At 47.7% G+C, this 17,127-nt stretch overlaps 1 protein-coding gene across 1 annotated transcript in view; it reads left to right on the forward strand.

Moving 5' to 3' along the window:
* The window catches only part of SYT11 (synaptotagmin 11), a 54,530-nt gene extending 41,028 nt beyond the window's left edge, over positions 1-13,502 (forward strand). Inside the window, exons 2-4 of the mRNA XM_069726093.1 lie at positions 4,897-5,687; positions 5,779-5,902; positions 12,879-13,502. Coding sequence (XP_069582194.1) covers positions 4,897-5,687; positions 5,779-5,902; positions 12,879-13,189 — 1,226 coding nt within the window. The 3' untranslated portion in view covers positions 13,190-13,502. The remainder of the gene's footprint in view (positions 1-4,896; positions 5,688-5,778; positions 5,903-12,878) is intronic.
* The last annotated feature ends 3,625 nt before the right edge of the window (positions 13,503-17,127 follow it).

The following is a 17,127-nucleotide window of genomic DNA, read 5'->3' on the forward strand; positions in this document are numbered from 1 at the left end:
GGTTTACCCCCACATATGAGATATCAGCGTACTCAGGACAAATTGGACAACATCTTTCGTGGTTCAGTTTCTCCTTTTACCATTGGGAAAATAAAAAAATTGTTGCTAAAAGATCATTTTTGTGACTAAAAAGTTAAATGTTCATTTTTTCCTTCCATGTTGCTTCTGCTGCTGTGAAGCACCTGAAGGGTTATTAAACTTCTTGAATGTGGTTTTGTGCACCTTGAGGGGTGCATTTTTTAGAATGGTGTCACTTTTGGGTGTTTTCAGCCATATAGACCCCTCAAACTGACTTCAAATGTGAGGTGGTCCCTAAAAAAAATGGTTTTATAAATTTTGTTGTAAAAATGAGAAATCGCTGGTCAAATTCTAACCCTTATAACTTCCTAGCAAAAAAAAATTTTGTTTCCAAAATTGTGCTGATGTAAAGTATACATGTGGGAAATGTTATTTATTAACTATTTTGTGTCACATAACTCTGGTTTAACACAATAAAAATTCAAAATGTGAAAATTGCGAAATTTTCGCCAAATTTCCGTTTTTATCACAAATAAACGCAGAATTTATTGACCTAAATTTACCACTAACATGAAGCCCAATATGTCACGAAAAAACAATCTCAGAACCGCTAGGATCCGTTGAAGTGTTCCCGAGTTATTACCTCATAAAGGGACACTGGTCAAAATTGCAAAAAAACGGCCAGGTCATTAAGGTCAAAATAGGCTGGGTCATGAAGGGGTTAAAGTTACAATATTTGCAAGCTTCGTTTTACTTGCTCTAAAACGTACCTCCAACATCCTCTGAAGTAAATCATGCTACTGATTGGGTTGGCTCCTGACCCGCTATTAATCATAGTAATAGATGCTGGTGGCAGCGAAGCGTACTTAGCTGGTTGGGCAAAACTGGCAGCGATGGACAGCGTTTGATAATTATAGTTCCTGCCTGAGCGGGAGAAGTTATATCACCTTCGCTGCAGTGTGCCGAATATCCAGTACACGACCGAGCAGCCTTTCTAGTGACTAATTACCCTAGGTGCAGTTCCCTCACTGACCTGATGGTAAGGGCAGCGCCAGAGAGCTGCAAGTTCCAAACCGGAACTGGAAAGTGGGATATAAATAAATCCATGAGCAAAAAACTGAGGGAACCAAACACCACAAGTTCATGACAAAGACCATCTCCAAGCAGCTTGATGTTCCTGTGACTACAGTTGCACATATTATTCAGAAATGGGAGTGCCTCCAACCTCGCTGGACATGACGCCAGGAGGAAAATTGATGACAAATCAAAAAGTGGACTTCATGGGAGATGACGAAGGAGAACATCATTTTTTAAAAAAATCATAAAAAAGCCAGGCTGGAATTTGCCAAACTACATGTTGACAAGCCACAAAGCTTCTGGGAGAATGTCTTATGGACAGATGAGACAAAAATTGAACTTTTTGGCAAGGCACATCAGCTCTATGTTCACAGATGGAACAATTAAGAATATCAAGAAAAGAACACTGTCCCTATTGTGAAACATGGAGGAGGCTCTGTTATGTTCTGGTGCTGCTCTGCCGCATCTGCCACAGGGTGTCTAGAATCTGTGCAAGGTACAATGAAATCTCAAGACTATCAAGGGATTCTAGAGAGAAATGTGCTGCCCAGTGTCAGAAAGCTTGGTCTCAGTTGCAGGTCATGGGTCTTGCAACAGGACCCAAAACACACAGCTAAAAACACCTATGAGCCCTGACCTAAATCCTATTGAGAATCTTTGGAAAGAGCTGAAACATGCCGTCTGGAAAAGGCAACCTTCAAACACGAGACAAATGGAGCAGTTTGCTCTTGAGGAGTGGGCCAAAATACCTGTCTAGAGGTGCAGACGTCTCATTGACAGTTACAGGAATCGTTTGATTGCAGTGATTGCCTCAAAAGGTTGTTCAACAAAATATTAAGTTAAGGGTACCATCATTTCTGTCATGACCTATTTCATGAGTTTTTTTTTTAATTCTGTGGAAGCATAGTTGAAAAGCAATGACTGACTTTCATTTGTTCATTTTCATAGATTTTCTGTTTATTATTACTTTTGTCAGATTCAAGTTATTTCTGTGACCATTGTGGGTTTTTCTGTCATTAAACGAGGGATATCAACAATTTTGACCACGTGTGTACACAGGAGATGATATGTACGGGCGTCACACGCACAGGAGGGCAAGTGTTCGAGCGTCACACACAGAAGGGCAAGTGTTTGACCGTCACATAGACAGGAGGGGACAAGTTCAGGCATCACACACACAAGATGGGTCGTGTTCGAGCCTCACACTCGCAGGAATGGATATTTACAGGAGTCTCACACGCAGGAGGAGACACGTACAGGCGTCACAAGCACAGGAGGTGACACACATACAGGAGGGTACGTGTATGCGCGTCACACACATTGAGGGATGTGTATGGGGTCACACACACAGGAGGGTACACGTATGGATGTCGCACACACACAGAAGGTGACGTGTAGGGGCATCACACATGCAGCAGGGATATGTACGGGCGTCACACACACAAGATTGGATGTGTACATGCGTCATATACAGGAGGGGACACGTACAGGTGTCACACAGGACGGAGGGTAACACGTACAGGATTCACACACACAGGAGGTATGTGCCTGGGTGTCACACACACAGGTATGGACTTGTACAGGCGTCATACACACACTAGAGTGGACTTTTATGGACGTCGCACACAGGAATGGACACGTATGGGCGTCACAAACACATAAGAGGAGAAGTGTATGGGTGTCACACACACATGGGGACGTGTAAGTGGTCACACACAGGAAGGGATGTGTACGGACGTCGCACACACAGGAGGGGATGTGTACAAGCGTCACACACAGGAGGGGACATGTACAGGTGTCGCACTCACAGGAGGGGGCGCGTATGGGTGTCACACACACGGAAGTGGACGCGTACTGGGTCACACACAGGAGGGGACACATATGGGCGTCATGCACACAGGAGGGGACCTGTACTTGCGTTGCACACAGGAGGGATGTTTACTGTCGTCACACACACATGAGGGGACGTGTACGGGGTCACACACATAGGGGACATGTGCAGGCGACGCACACAGGAGTGGACCTGTACTGGTATCACACACACAGGAGGGGACGCTTATGGGTGTCAGACACACAGAAGGGGACGCATTCAGGCATTACTCACAGGAGGGGACGAGAGGATACATACGGGTGTCACACAGGAGGGGATACGTACAGGCATTACACACACAGGAGGGAACATATACGGGGTCACACAGAAAGGAGGGGACTTGAATGGGCGTTACACACACAGAAGACACATACTAATGTCACACACAGGAATGGACTTGTACGGCCTTTACACACACACAGAAGGGGACAAGTACAAGCTTCGCATAGACAGGAGGGGACGTGTATGGGCTTCACTCACAGGGGGGTACTGTATGGGTGTCACGCACACAGGTGGTTATGCACATGGGTGTCACACAGAGGAGGGGAGATGTACAGGCATCACACACAGGAGGGAACTTGTACAGGTATTACACACACGGGGGGACACGAATGAGCGTCACACACAGTAGGGGACGTGTATGGGCGTCACACACAAAGGAGGCGACGTGTTCAGATGGCAAACACATTTGAGATATGTGTACAGGCGTCACACACACTGCAGGGTACGTTTATGAGAGACACACACATAGGAGGGATATGTGCAGGCGTCACACACACTGGACGGCATGCGTGCGGGTGTCACACACAGGAATTGACAAAAGTACAGTCGACATACACAGGAGGAGACACGTACAGGAGGGGACACATACTGGTGTCATACATAGGATAGGACAGGTACGGCCGGTACACACACAGGATGGGTAGACATACCGGCGTTACACACATACACAGGAGGGAACATGTACAGGCACTACACACTCAGGAGGGGACACGTACACGCATCCTGCACACAGAAGGGGACTTGTACAGGCTTATCATGCACAGGAGGGGACGTGTAGGGGGGTCAAACTCACAGGAGGGGACATGTACAGGCGTCACACACAGGTGGGACTGTGTACAGGCATCACACACAGGAGGGGACACGTAGAGGCGCCACTCACACAGAAGGGTACACGTATGAGCGTCACACACACAGGAGGAGATGTGTCCTGGCGTCACACACAGGAGGGGATGTGTTCTGGCGTCACACACATATAGTAATATAGATAAAGATTATTATTATAGCACACATTCAGGTGTCACACACAGAGGAGGTAACAGATACAGGCATCACACACACAGGAGGTGACACATACAGGTGTTATACACACAGGAGATGTCATATACCGGTGTGACACAAATGAAAGGGGACATGTATGGGCCTCACACACACAGGAGGGGATGTGTACTGGCGTCACACACACAGGAAGGGATGTGTACGGGCATTACACACACAGGAGGGGGCACCTACAGGTGTCTCATTTCCAGGAGAGGATCTCTACGGATGTTACACACTCACACAGGAGTGGACACATAAATCGGACATTACACATAACGGACAGGCAGCGTGACGACGGGACATGTTGGTTTCTGGTCATGGAGGATGGAGCAGGGAATGATGTATGTAGGTCCGCGCCGGTCTGTAGTTCCTTGCGTAGTGATGGGACACCCTGGTTTCGGGCCATGGAGGATGGAGCGGGGGATGACCCGTGTAGGACCATGCCGGTCTGCAGTTCCTTGTGTAGTGACGGGACGCAGTGGTTTCTGGTCATGGATGATTGAGCAGGGGATGACATAAGTAGGTCTGTGCCGATCCACAGGTCCTCGCATGGTGATGTGATTGATTGGCTTGGTACATGTGTGACTTGCATCTTTTGTTCTGTTTTCTAGACATGTCTCCGATCGCAGCGGGTTTCATTGGTGCTGCGGTCTTAGTAGTGTCTGTCTCGGTGGCTGTCTTTATCTGGAGCTGTTGCCACAGCCGTATGGAGGAGAAGTATAAGACCCCCCCATACAAGTTCATCCATATGCTGAAAGGGATCAGTATCTACCCAGAGACCCTCAGCAACAAGAAGAAGACCTTCCGTGTGCGCAGAGATAAGTCACATGCAGACAGTGGCAACACTGAGGCTGGTCTGATGGGATCTGAGAAAGGTCCTAATGGTCTGGCCACTGCTGTTACCCAGCTGCCCACCAGCCCACACTATGGGCAAGAGGTAAGTCCAAGTGTGAGCACAAGCTCCAGTGCTAGCAAGACCTCATCCCTATCAACCCCCGAGGAGGAGGTGACGCTGGGGTCGCTAACCATCGCTGTGGACTATAACTTCCCTAAGAAAGCCTTGGTGGTGACCATACAAGAAGCTCATGGCCTCCCAGTGATGGACGAGCAGACCCACGGCTCTGACCCCTATATCAAAATGACCATCCTGCCAGACAAGAAGCATCGGGTGAAAACTCGAGTCTTACGGAGAACCCTAGATCCCGTGTTTGATGAGACTTTCACCTTCTATGGCATCCCCTACAGCCAGCTCCAGGACCTGCTTCTTCACTTTCTGGTGCTGAGCTTTGACCGCTTCTCACGGGATGACGTGATTGGTGAGGTAATAGTGCCGCTATCAGGGGTTGATCCCAGTACAGGACGCGTGCAGATCACCCGACACATCGTGAAGAGGAACATCCAGGTAATGGATGAGCGGTATAATGTGGAGAGCTCAGCATATCTCATGTCCCGCTGACTACACATGAAGGGTTAATTTTGTATTCTTGTCACAGAAATGTGTCAGCCGTGGTGAACTGCAGGTGTCGCTATCGTATCAGCCGGTGGCACAAAGAATGACGGTCGTGGTTCTGAAAGCCAAACACCTGCCCAGAATGGACATCACTGGCCTCTCAGGTAGCAGCTATTTATCTACCTCGTGTTCTGTATATCGTATCTCATCGCCATATTCTTCTCTATCCTATCCTCTTCCATCAGTCTCTGGCATCTTCTCCTCATATCTCATTAGTCCCTGATTTCTATAGATCTCTTCTCTCTCATCAGTCTCTGTAGATCTCCTCTCTCATCAGTCTCTGGCCTCTAGAGCACTCCTCCTCTCTGTCTCTGGCCTTTATAGCTCTCCTCCTCTCTGTCTCCGGCTTCTATAGCTTTACTCTTTTTCTCAGTCACTGGTCTCTATAGATCTACTCTTCTCTTTCTCAGTCACTGGCCTCTATAGCTCTCCTCTTCTCTCTCTCACTCTCTAGCCTCTATAGCTCTCCTCTTCTCTCTCTCGGTCTCCAGCCTCTATGTCATGATCCATTTTTGGATTCCTGGCAGCTCTGGTTCTACTCTCTCTTAAAAGTAGCTTTTTTCCTTTCAGGACCATCGGGGGGTTACAGGCAGTTTCTCCTGAGCCCCCAACAAACCCCCCCCCCCCTCTGGCAATCTGGTGTAACTGCAGTGCTCCTGGGTCAGCTGATGTGGGTGGGGACCACTCCCATCATCCTTTAAATGGTCACCTGATACATCAGCTGAATGTTGGTTTCTCTATGGAGACCAGCCTTGCAGGAGCCGCTCTCAGGTGTCAGCCACTTCTGGTGTTAGGAATTCTGTTGCTGTGCTATTTGCAGTGTGGAGCTTGGCAGCGGTGTCTGGAAGCTAAGTGCTGTGCTTTCTCCTTGTCCCTTTTGTGTTCATCACTATCCCCTGTGTGGTACCATCTGCAGGGGGGAGGCTAGCGCACCTTGTCGGCCAGTGCACTAGCCAGGGCCGACAAGGTGACAGTGAAGGACTAGGTTTGTCACGAAGTAACTGAAGCTGTGTGACACAACCTACAATTGGTTGGTCACCAGAGAGCACAACACACCAGGGGACACCAGGGAAACTTTAACATCGGTGGGCCCTGTCGGTAGACAAAGGGGGAATGGACACCTCATGCACTCACCTGAGGATGTGCCCTGATCATACTATCGTCCCTCTACGGGTTCTTTCACCCCGTCATCGAGCAGGATACCTAATCCATCACTTGCCCTGCTCCTATCCCTAAGTAGGGAATTGGCAAGTGAGAACACTGGTCCCACCGCTGCACTAAGACAACAAAAGGTAAACTAAGACAGACACTGAAACGGACAGGGTATTAAAAATACCACATTTAGCTTTCTGCTGCAAAGCACCGCACAGCAAGATAACAACACAAATAAGCCAAACACAGCTGTAGAATCACTTCTCCCAGAAAGCTCCTTCTCCCAGCAAGGTCGCTGCAGAATGAACTAACACCGACAGTCGCACGCCGTTCAAACGCGTTGTGGTTTTACCCTAACTGGTGTCTGTGTTCTCCTTCTGCGCTCCTGAGACCGGCTATTCTGTTCCTGTTGCTATATATCTGTCGTGACACTATAGTTTGCCTCTTCTCTTTCTCTCAGTCTCTGGCCTCTATAGCTCTCCTTTTCTCTCATCAGTCTCTGGCATCTATAGCTCTACTCTTCTGTCTCTCACACACACACACACACTCAAACCTACAAAAAATGTACAAATCAGACCTCAAAGTACAAAGAGATATCAAAAAACTTTATTAGATGTACAATTATAAGAAACAACAATGATGGTGATTTCTACCAGTATAAAACACCATAGACCTGAGGCACGTATTATAACAGTCCTTCCTGCCACATATATAGATCTCCTTTGTCATAACAAATCGTTACACCAGATGGCATGTTTGACAATATTCCCACAGTACTGAGTCTCAAAAGTGGCAAGACAAGTAACACAATTTCAGCTACATTACCTCAGGTCTGATGATGCCAAATCCCCTACGCGCGTTTCGGCTGCGTAGGGGAAGAGGAAGGCACACGCAACCGAAACGCGCGTAAGGGATCTGGCACCATCAGACCTGAGGTAATGTAGCTGAAATTGTGTTATAATACGTGCCTCAGGTCTATGGTGTTTTATACTGGTAGACATCACCATCATGGTTGTTTCTTATAATTGTACATCTAATAAAGTTTTTGATATCTCTTTGTACTTTGAGGTCTGATTTGTACATTTTTTGTAGGTTTGTATATTTGCTTGTACGGGACCGTTATGGTTGTTATATCTCCTAACGGGCACAGGGGTTAATTTTGGTATTTAACCTGTGTTTTGTTTGTCCTTTTTGGTAAATAGTCTTCTGTCTCTCAGTCTTTGGCCTCTGTAGCTCTACTCCTCTCAAACTCTGGCATCTATAGCTCTACTCCTCTCTCTCTGTCTTTGGCCTCTATAGCTCTCCTCTTCTCGTTCTCAGTCACTGGCCTCTATAGCTCTCCTCTTTTCTCTCTCATTCTCTGGCCTCTATAGCTCTCCTCTTTCATCAGTCTCTGGCCTCTATTGCTCTCCTCTTCTCTCTCTCTCTGTCACTGGCCTCTATAGCTTCCCTCTTCTCCTCTCTCATCAGTTTCTGGCCTCTATAGCGCTCCTCTTCTCTTCTCTGTCACTGGCCTCTATAGCTCTCTGTGAAGAAAAGGGGTCAGTGGGTGCTTTCGTCCACCGGGCTGCCTTTAACAAGACTGTATGGACCAGGGCTCATACCACTGAACGCCCGCTCTATCTCTCCATGGGTAATACACTACACAGACAACGCAGGGTTAGAGTAAAACAGTGTGGCAATACTTTATTGAACCACAACACCCAGTAGCAAACAGAACAATCCCAGCAGTTACCATAAGATGGTGGACATTACAGAGTCTCACCCTTCCGCTGACTTGCCGGGATAATGGTAGATGTTACGTCAGAGCTCCCAGGGTTGCTTGCTTTTCCACCTGTGATACACACACAGAGAAGAGATATCGACAAGCGTTGGGAGATGACCGAGGACAGTCTATAGAGTCTGTACAAGGTCCAAAGGCAGTTGACACGATGTCAGAGCTCCCAGGGTCGCTTTTTGACCTGTGATACACACACAGAGAAGAGGTAACGACAAGCGTAGGGAGATGACAGAGAATAGTCCACGGAGTCCGTACAGGGTCCAAAGCCAGTTGATACGAGAGTCACCACCTGGCTTTCTCCAAACATATCCATAGTTCAGAGATGGTCACTGGATCAGATCTGTGTCCTTCCAACCGGAGCTGAAAACCCCTAGGTTGTTTCCTATAGTATCATAGATTCGTGTCCCTCGTGATGGTGCCATGATGAATTGGCTGCAGTCCTCTCTCTCGTCTGTTGGGTGTTTTGCAGAATGTCTGGGTGGTAGCTCTGTGTTACTTCAGTACTAGCGATGAGATCTGCTCGCTCTGTCTCTTGAGTCTTTTTTATTTTTAGATTTACCCAGTGTCCTTCAGTCCACCCTAACATTATTTTCTCTCTTTACTTTAGAAGTCAACAAACTAGTTCCAGAATACAATGCACAATTAGCATATCAGCACACATCAATAGTCAAAGATAAACACACATTATGTTCAAGTCACTATTACAGACTTACACAGTATGTTAAATGGTATATCAGTTTGGAAGTCTGTCTTCTTGACCCACCAGAAATAAACACTTAAATCCACAAGCCAATATACAGATAAAAAGTCAATTCTTCTTGGTTTGCAAAAACATAGTCGTCTGGGAAATTAAGATACAATCTGGTTTCTTCACACTCTCCCCTTCTCCTCTCTGTCACTTGCCTCTATAACTCTCCTCTTCTCCTCTCTCTATCTCTGGCCTCTATAGCTCTCCTCTTCTTTTCTCTCAATCACTGGTCTCTATAGCTCTCCTCTTCTCTCTCTTTCTCAGTCCCTGGCCACTATAGCTCTCCTCTTCTCTCTTCATCTCTGGCCTCTATAGTTCTCTTCTCTCTCAGTCTCTGGCCTTTATAGCTCTCCTCTTCTCACTCTCATCAGTCTCTTGCCTCTATAGCACTACTCTTTTCTCTCTGGCACTGACCTCTGTAGCTCTACTCTTCTCTCAGTCACTGGCCTCTATAACTCTCTTCTCCTCTCTCATCAGTGTCTGGCCTCTATAGCTCTCCTCTTCTCTCGCTCAGTCTCTGGCCTCTATAGCTCTCCTTTTTTCTTTCTCAGTCTCTGGCCTCTATAGCACTCCTCTTCTCTCTGTCTTCTATAGCTCTTCTGTCTCTGGTCGCTATAGCTCACCGCAGGTCCTTAGGCTGGGAAGTGTGGATGCAGCGTTGCCCGGACACCGCAGGTCCTTAAAGGGAATCTGTCTCCCCCCTCTGGTGTTTTTAACTAAAAGAGCCACCTTGTGCAGCACTAATGCTGCATTCTGTGAAGTTGGCTCTTCTTTTTGTGCTCCCTTCCAACGCAGCAATATTAATTTTCGCGCTATACCTTTAGTATGTCCGGGGGGGGGGGGGGGGGGGCACGTCTTTTCCCCCGGACACAACCGCCTCCCAGCCATCAGTCAGCCCTTCCGTGCGCCGGGCCCTGCCTCCTCTGTATTTAGTAACGTACCCGGTGTCTGTGCTGTGCTTTTCTTTTTCGGGCATGCGTGTTTTGCACTGCCCTTCAACTCACATCACCTGGTGGAATTCATCTCGCGCCTGTGTGTACCCGAGGCCCGAGATTCTGCCCCGCAGTTTGAATAAATCAGAAAAAGAAAACACAAAAAGAAGAGCCACCTTCACAGAATGCAGCATTAGTTCTGCACAAGTTGGCTCTTTTAGTTAAAAATGCCAGAGGGGGGGGACAGGTTCCCTTTAAGCTTCACAATGGAATTGACTATGCTCGTACCTGCTCCTGCCACAAACCCTCAGAAGGAGGGATATGGAATGATAAAGGAAATAGTTGTAGTGGTCTATGGAGCGCTGACATGAGGGATAAATATAAGGACAGTTATCTGGTTAACAAACCTTTAGTAACCCTTCGATCTCCACAGCGCGTTTCGATAGCATAACACTATCTTCATCAGGTAGTATTATGCTATCAAAACGTGTTGTGGAGTTAAAAGGGTTAATAAAGGTTTGTTAACCAGATCACTGTCCTTACATTTATCCCTCATCTCAGCTCAGCGCTCCATAGACCGCTAACAACTACAGTATTTACTTTATCATTCTCTTTCAGTCTCTGGTCTCTATAACTCTCCTCTTCTCTCTCTCAGTCACTGTCCTCTATAGCTCTTATCTTCTCTCTATGTCTCTGGTCTCTATAGCTCTCCTCTTCTCTCTCATCAGTCAGCCTCTATAGATCTCTTCTATCATCAGTCTCTGCCCTCCATAGCTTTTTTCTTTCATCAGTCTCTGACCTATATAGATCTCTCCTCTCTCATCAGTCTCCAGGCTCTTTAGCTCTCTTCTCACACCAGTCTCTGGCCTCTATAGATCTTCTCTCTCATCAGTCTCTGGCCTCTATAGATCTCTCCTCTCTCCTCAGTCTCTGGCCTCTATAGATCTCTCCTCTTCTCATCAGTCTCCAGCCTCTGTAGATCTGCTCTCTCATCAGTCTCCGGTCTCTATAACTCTTCTCTCTCATTAGTCTCAGGTCTCTATAGCTCTCCTCTCTCACTAGTCTCCAGTCTCTATAGCTCTCCTCTCATCAGTCTCTGGCCTCTATAGATCTCCTCTCTCATCAGTTTCTGTCCTCCATAGCTCTCCTCTTTCATCAGTCTCCAGCCTCTATAGCTCTCCTCTCTCATCAGTCTCCGGTCTCTATAGCTCTTCTCTCTCATCAGTCTCAGGTCTCTATAGCTCTCCTCTCATTAGTCTCCAGCCTCTATAGCTCTCTTCTCTCATCAGTCTCCAGCCTCTATAGATCTCCTCTTTTCATCAGTCTCCAGCCACTATAGATCTTCTCTCTCATCAGTCTCCAGCCTCTATAACTCTCCTCTCCCATCAGTCTCCAGCCTCTATGGCTCACCTATCTCATCAGTCTCTGGCCTCTATAGATCTCCTCTCTCATCAGTTTCTGTGCTCCATAGCTCTCCTCTTCTCATCAGTCTCTAGCCTCTGTAGATCTGCTCTCCCATCAGTCTCCGGTCTCTATAACTCTTCTCTCTCATTAGTGTCAGGTCTCTATAGCTCTCCTCTCTCACTAGTCTCCAGTCTCTATAGCTCTCCTCTCATCAGTCTTTGGCCTCTATAGATCTCCTCTCTCATCAGTTTCTGTCCTCCATAGCTCTCCTCTTTCATCAGTCTCCAGCCTCTATAGCTCTCCTCTCTCATCAATCTCCGCTCTCTATAGATCTTCTCTCTCATCAGTCTCCGGTCTCTATAGCTCTTCTCTCTCATCAGTCTCAGGTCTCTATAGCTCTCTTCTCATTAGTCTCCAGCCTCTATAGCTCTCCTCCCTCATCAGTCTCCAGCCTCTATAGATCTCCTCTTCTCATCAGTCTCCAGCCACTATAAGATCTCCTCTCTCATCAGTCTCCGGTCTCTATAGATCATCTCTCCCATCAGTCTCCAGTCTCTATAGATCTCTCTCACCAGTCTCCAGCCTCTATAGATCTCTTCTCATCAGTCTCCAGCCTCTATAGCTCTCCTCTCTCATCAGTCTTTGGTCTCTATAGAGCTACTCTTCTCAGCAGTCTTCGGCCTCTGTAGATCTTCTCTGTCATCATTCTCCAGCCTCTATAGCTCTCCTCTCTCATCAGTCTCCAGCCTCTATAACTCTCCTCTCCCATCAGTCTCCAGCCTCTATGTCTCTCCTCTCTCATCAGTCTCTGGTCTCTATAGATCTCCTCTCTCATCAGTCTCCGGTCTCTATAGATCTCCTCTTCTCACCAGTCTCCTGCCTCTATAGATCTTGTCTCTCATCAGTCTCCAGCCTCTATAGATCTCCTCTCTCATCAGTCTCCGATCTCTATAGATCTCCTTTCTCATCAATCTCTGGCCTCTGTAACTCTCCTCTCTCATCAGTCTCTGGTCTCTTTATATCTCCTCTTCAGTGGCCAGGGTAATGTGTGAGATCTTCTTCCACAGATCCTTATGTAAAAGTGAACGTCTATTATGGTCGAAAGAGGATAGCAAAGAAGAAAACTCACGTCAAGAAGTGCACGCTCAGTCCAGTCTTCAACGAGTCCTTCATCTATGACATTCCCATAGACCTGTTGCCGGACATCAGCATTGAATTCCTTGTCATCGACTTTGATCGTACTACCAAGAACCAGGTGGTGGGCCGGCTAATCCTAGGGGCTCACAGTGTAACGGCTGATGGCATTGAACATTTGCGGGAGGTGTGCGATAACCCTCGTAAGCTGATTGCCAAGTGGCACAGTTTGAGTGAGTACTAGAGGCTGTTGAGCAGGGTGATGAGGTAACACGAGTCTAGAGATGGGAGGAGAGCTGGAACCTGATGGGCACAAGATATCCATTGTTTCGTATTATCCAGTTTAACCCTCCAGTGACCGACCACTCATTACACTTTGTACCTTAGGTCTGCCGAATGCTGAAGGTGTTAGCCTCGTTTTAGTGGTAGATCAAAATTTTGTAGGCAATCAGTTCTGATGTTTTCCAGGGCACTGATACTAAATACTAAGCCACATGGTAACACATCTGTATTTGTGTGTATATATATATATATATATATATATATACATACATATATATATATATATATATATATATATATATATATATATATATATATATATATATATATATATACACACAGAGTATAACCCTTCGTTTGCATGTTTACGACAGACACTTGTGTCCGCTATCTCTTTACAAGCCCTGTGCATGTGAGGTCCACATCCCTAACTCTTGGTCATGGGAGTCCTTAAGGCTGAGCTTGTGATATTGGAGGCTCTTCTGTCGTAGGCTATGATAGCTAAAGTTATGCTAGTGGAGAGGATCACCTTTCGTCTTCTTCTCCATGAGTCATGTGAGTGCATGCAAGCAGCTGATGTTGGCTTCATTTCTCCTGGACCGTGGCTCACAGCTCAGTCCAGATAAGCATACTTGTGAGGACACAGCATTTAATCTTAATTATGCCAGATATATATTTTCAGTAGGTCTGAGTAGTATTCCTTCCACAGGAATGGAGTGCGGGCATTCAGTGGTATGAGCCCTGGTCTACGCTGTCTTTCTAAAGACAGCCAGTCCAGCGGACAAGAACACCCAGTGACCCTTGTGTCTCCACAATACCATTGTACTGACCTGAAGCGAAATCCTCCTCAATCAAGTTGTCCTTCTGTAAGCTTACACTTGCTTCCAACATGGACTTATGTCAGGGTTGTTTGTGCAGTTATCACCGCTCTGATCTGGAAGATGTAAGTGTGGAGATAGGTAGAGCATGTTTAGAAATGCTTGCCACCGTCAAAAACACCTGGCACTGAAGAGGACCTCAGGTTGTAGATGTTGACAATTGTTCTGAAGACCTTGTGTGCAGATTCTGTGTTGACGTCCTCCATATCAGGTGTATGCACACCCAGCCTCTTCTTTCTAGTAAATATAGCTGAATTACTGTTAGTCCACAGTTATCTTGTATGACATAAGGAAGGAGATGCAGTGGTGCCTCAAACACATTGCCATTGTATACAGTGAACCTTCCTACTGGCCAAGAACCAAAGAAAGAAACTCCAATTCCTGATTCAGGGTGTCCTTTGACTTATGTGATCAGGTTCTTAGAAAATGAGCATCATCTACATTGGCACCCTTAATACCCTTTGGGGAGTGCATCTGCATTTTTCAACAGGGTACCTAACTTTCATCTGTGGTCAGTTTTAAAGCAAGCAAGCTGAATGCCTCGAGCGGTGGCTCTCTTCACATTATTGCTGTGTCACTTCTAGAGGAAAGATATGGTTTTGGCCTGTCCCATGAGTAATCTGCACTTCCTGGAATAATCTTACTGCACAGTATCTGAATTATTCCCAATATACCTTCTACTGACTTTCTAATACTAGGCTCAAAACTGCTACACTTTAGGGCTAGAAATTCTGTAATAGGTTTATATTCCCAATGTTCTGTAATGATGGGGAGAAGTATGGTTTAGATCTCAATGTTATGCTCTATTTGACGCAAATATTATTAAAGGGCTCTGACCCTTTTGAACTCTGCTGCTAGGCTCAGATCTCCCACATAAAAGGCTCTGATCACTCTATACTATGCTCGGATCTCCAACATAAAAGGCTCTGATCTCTCCATACTCTTCTACTAGGCTCAGATTTCCAACATAAAAGGCTCTCATCCCTTCATACTTTACTAGTAAACTCCGATCCTAACATAAAAGGCTCTGATCCCTCTGTACTCTGCTACTAGGCTCAGATCCCTAGCATAAAAGGCTCTCATCCCTCCATACTATGCTAATAGACTAAGATCCCTAACATAAAAGGCTCTGATCCCACTGTACTCTGCTACTAGGCTCACATCCCCAACATAAAAGGCTCTTATCTCTACACTCTGCTACTAGGCTCAGATCTCCAACATAAAAGGCTCTCATCCCTCCATAAGATGCTATTTGGCTCAGATCCCCAACATAAAAGGCTCTGATCTCTCCATAGTTTGCTACTAAGCTCAGATCTCCAACATAAAATGCTTTGATCTCTCTCCATACTGTGCTACTAAGCTCAGATCTCCAACATAAAAGGCTCTGATCTCTCCATACTATGATAGTAGGCTCAGATCTACAACATTAAAGGCTCTCATCTCTCCATACTATGCTAGTAGACTCGGCACTCCCTGTACGGCACTGAGGCCTCTCTAGCGACACTCTCTGTACGGCACTGAGGCTCCTCTAGCAGCTCTCCCTGTACGGCACTGAGGCCCCTCTAGCGGTGCTCCCTGTACAGCACTGAAGCCCCTCTAGCGGTGCTCTCTGTACGGTACTGAGGCTCCTCTAGCAGCGCTCCCTGTATGGCTTCGATGCCGCTCTAGCGACACTCCCTGTACGGCACTGAGGCCTCTTTAGCAGCGCTCTCTACGGCACTGAGGCTTCTCTAGCGGTGCTCTCTGTATGGCACTGAGGCTCCTCTAGTGGCGCTCCCTGTACGGTACTGAGGCTCATCTAGCGGCGCTCCCTGCTCAGTACTGAGGCCACTCTATCAGCGATCCCTGTATGTCTTCGAGGCCTCCCTAGCGGCACGCCCCGTACGGCACTGAGGCCCCTCTAGCAGTTCTCCCTGTATGGCTTCGAGGCCTCTCTAGCAGCGCTCCCTGTACGGTACTGAGGCTCATCTAGCGGCGTTCTCTGCTCAATACTGAGGCCACTCTATCGGCGCTCCCTGTATGGCACTGAAGCCTCTTTAGCTGCGCTCCCTGTATGGCTTTGAGGCCCCTCTAGCGGCGATCCCTGTTCGGCACTGAGGCCCCCTCTAGCAGCGCACTCTGTACGGCACCGAGTCCCCTTCAGCAGTGCTCTCTGTACGGCACTGAGGCTCCTTTAGCAGTGCTCCCTTTATGGCTTCGAGGCCCGTCTAGCAGCGCTCCCTGTACAGCACTGAGGCCCTCTAGTGGTGCTTCCTGTTCAGCACTGAGGCCCCTCTAGCGGTGCTCCCTGTATGGCACTGAGGCCTCTCTAGTGGTGGTCCCTGTATGGCACTGAGGCCCCTCTAGCGGTGCTCTCTGTACTGCACTGAGGCTCCTCTAGCAGTGCTCTCTTTATGGCTTTGAGGCCCCTCTAGCGGCGCTCCCTGTACGACACTGAGGCCTTTATAGCAGCCCTCCATGTATGGCATTGAGGCCCCTCTAGCGGCGCACCCTGTATGGCACTGAGGCCTCATTAGCAGCGCTCTCTGTACAGCACTAAGGCCCCTCTATGAGTGCTCCCTGTTCAGCACTAAGGCCCCTCTAGCAGCGCTCCCTGTACGGCACCGAGGCCCCTCTAGTAGCGCTCCCTGTACAGCACTAAGGCCCCTCCATCAGCCCTCCCTGTACAGCACTGAGGCTCCTCTAGCAGTGCTCCCTGTACAGCACTGAGGCCCCTATAGCGCGCTCCCTGTTCAGCACTGAGGCCCCTCTAGCGGTACTCTCTGTATGGCACTGAGGCCTCTCTAGCGGTGCTCCCTTACGGCACTGAGGCCTCTTTAGCAGATCTTTCTGTACGGCACTGAGGCCCCTCTACGAGTGCTCCCTGTTCATTACTGAGGCCAATCTAGCTGCACTCCCTGTACAGCACTTAGGCCCCTCAATCGGCGCTCCCTGTACAGCACTGAGGCTCCTTTAGCAGTCCTCCCTTTATGGCTTTGAGGCCCATCTAGCAGCGTTCCCTGTACAGCACTGTTGTGAATTC

The sequence above is a fragment of the Ranitomeya imitator genome, chromosome 1, assembly GCF_032444005.1.
Source record: "Ranitomeya imitator isolate aRanImi1 chromosome 1, aRanImi1.pri, whole genome shotgun sequence".
In the NCBI taxonomy this organism is placed as follows: Eukaryota; Metazoa; Chordata; class Amphibia; order Anura; family Dendrobatidae; genus Ranitomeya; species Ranitomeya imitator.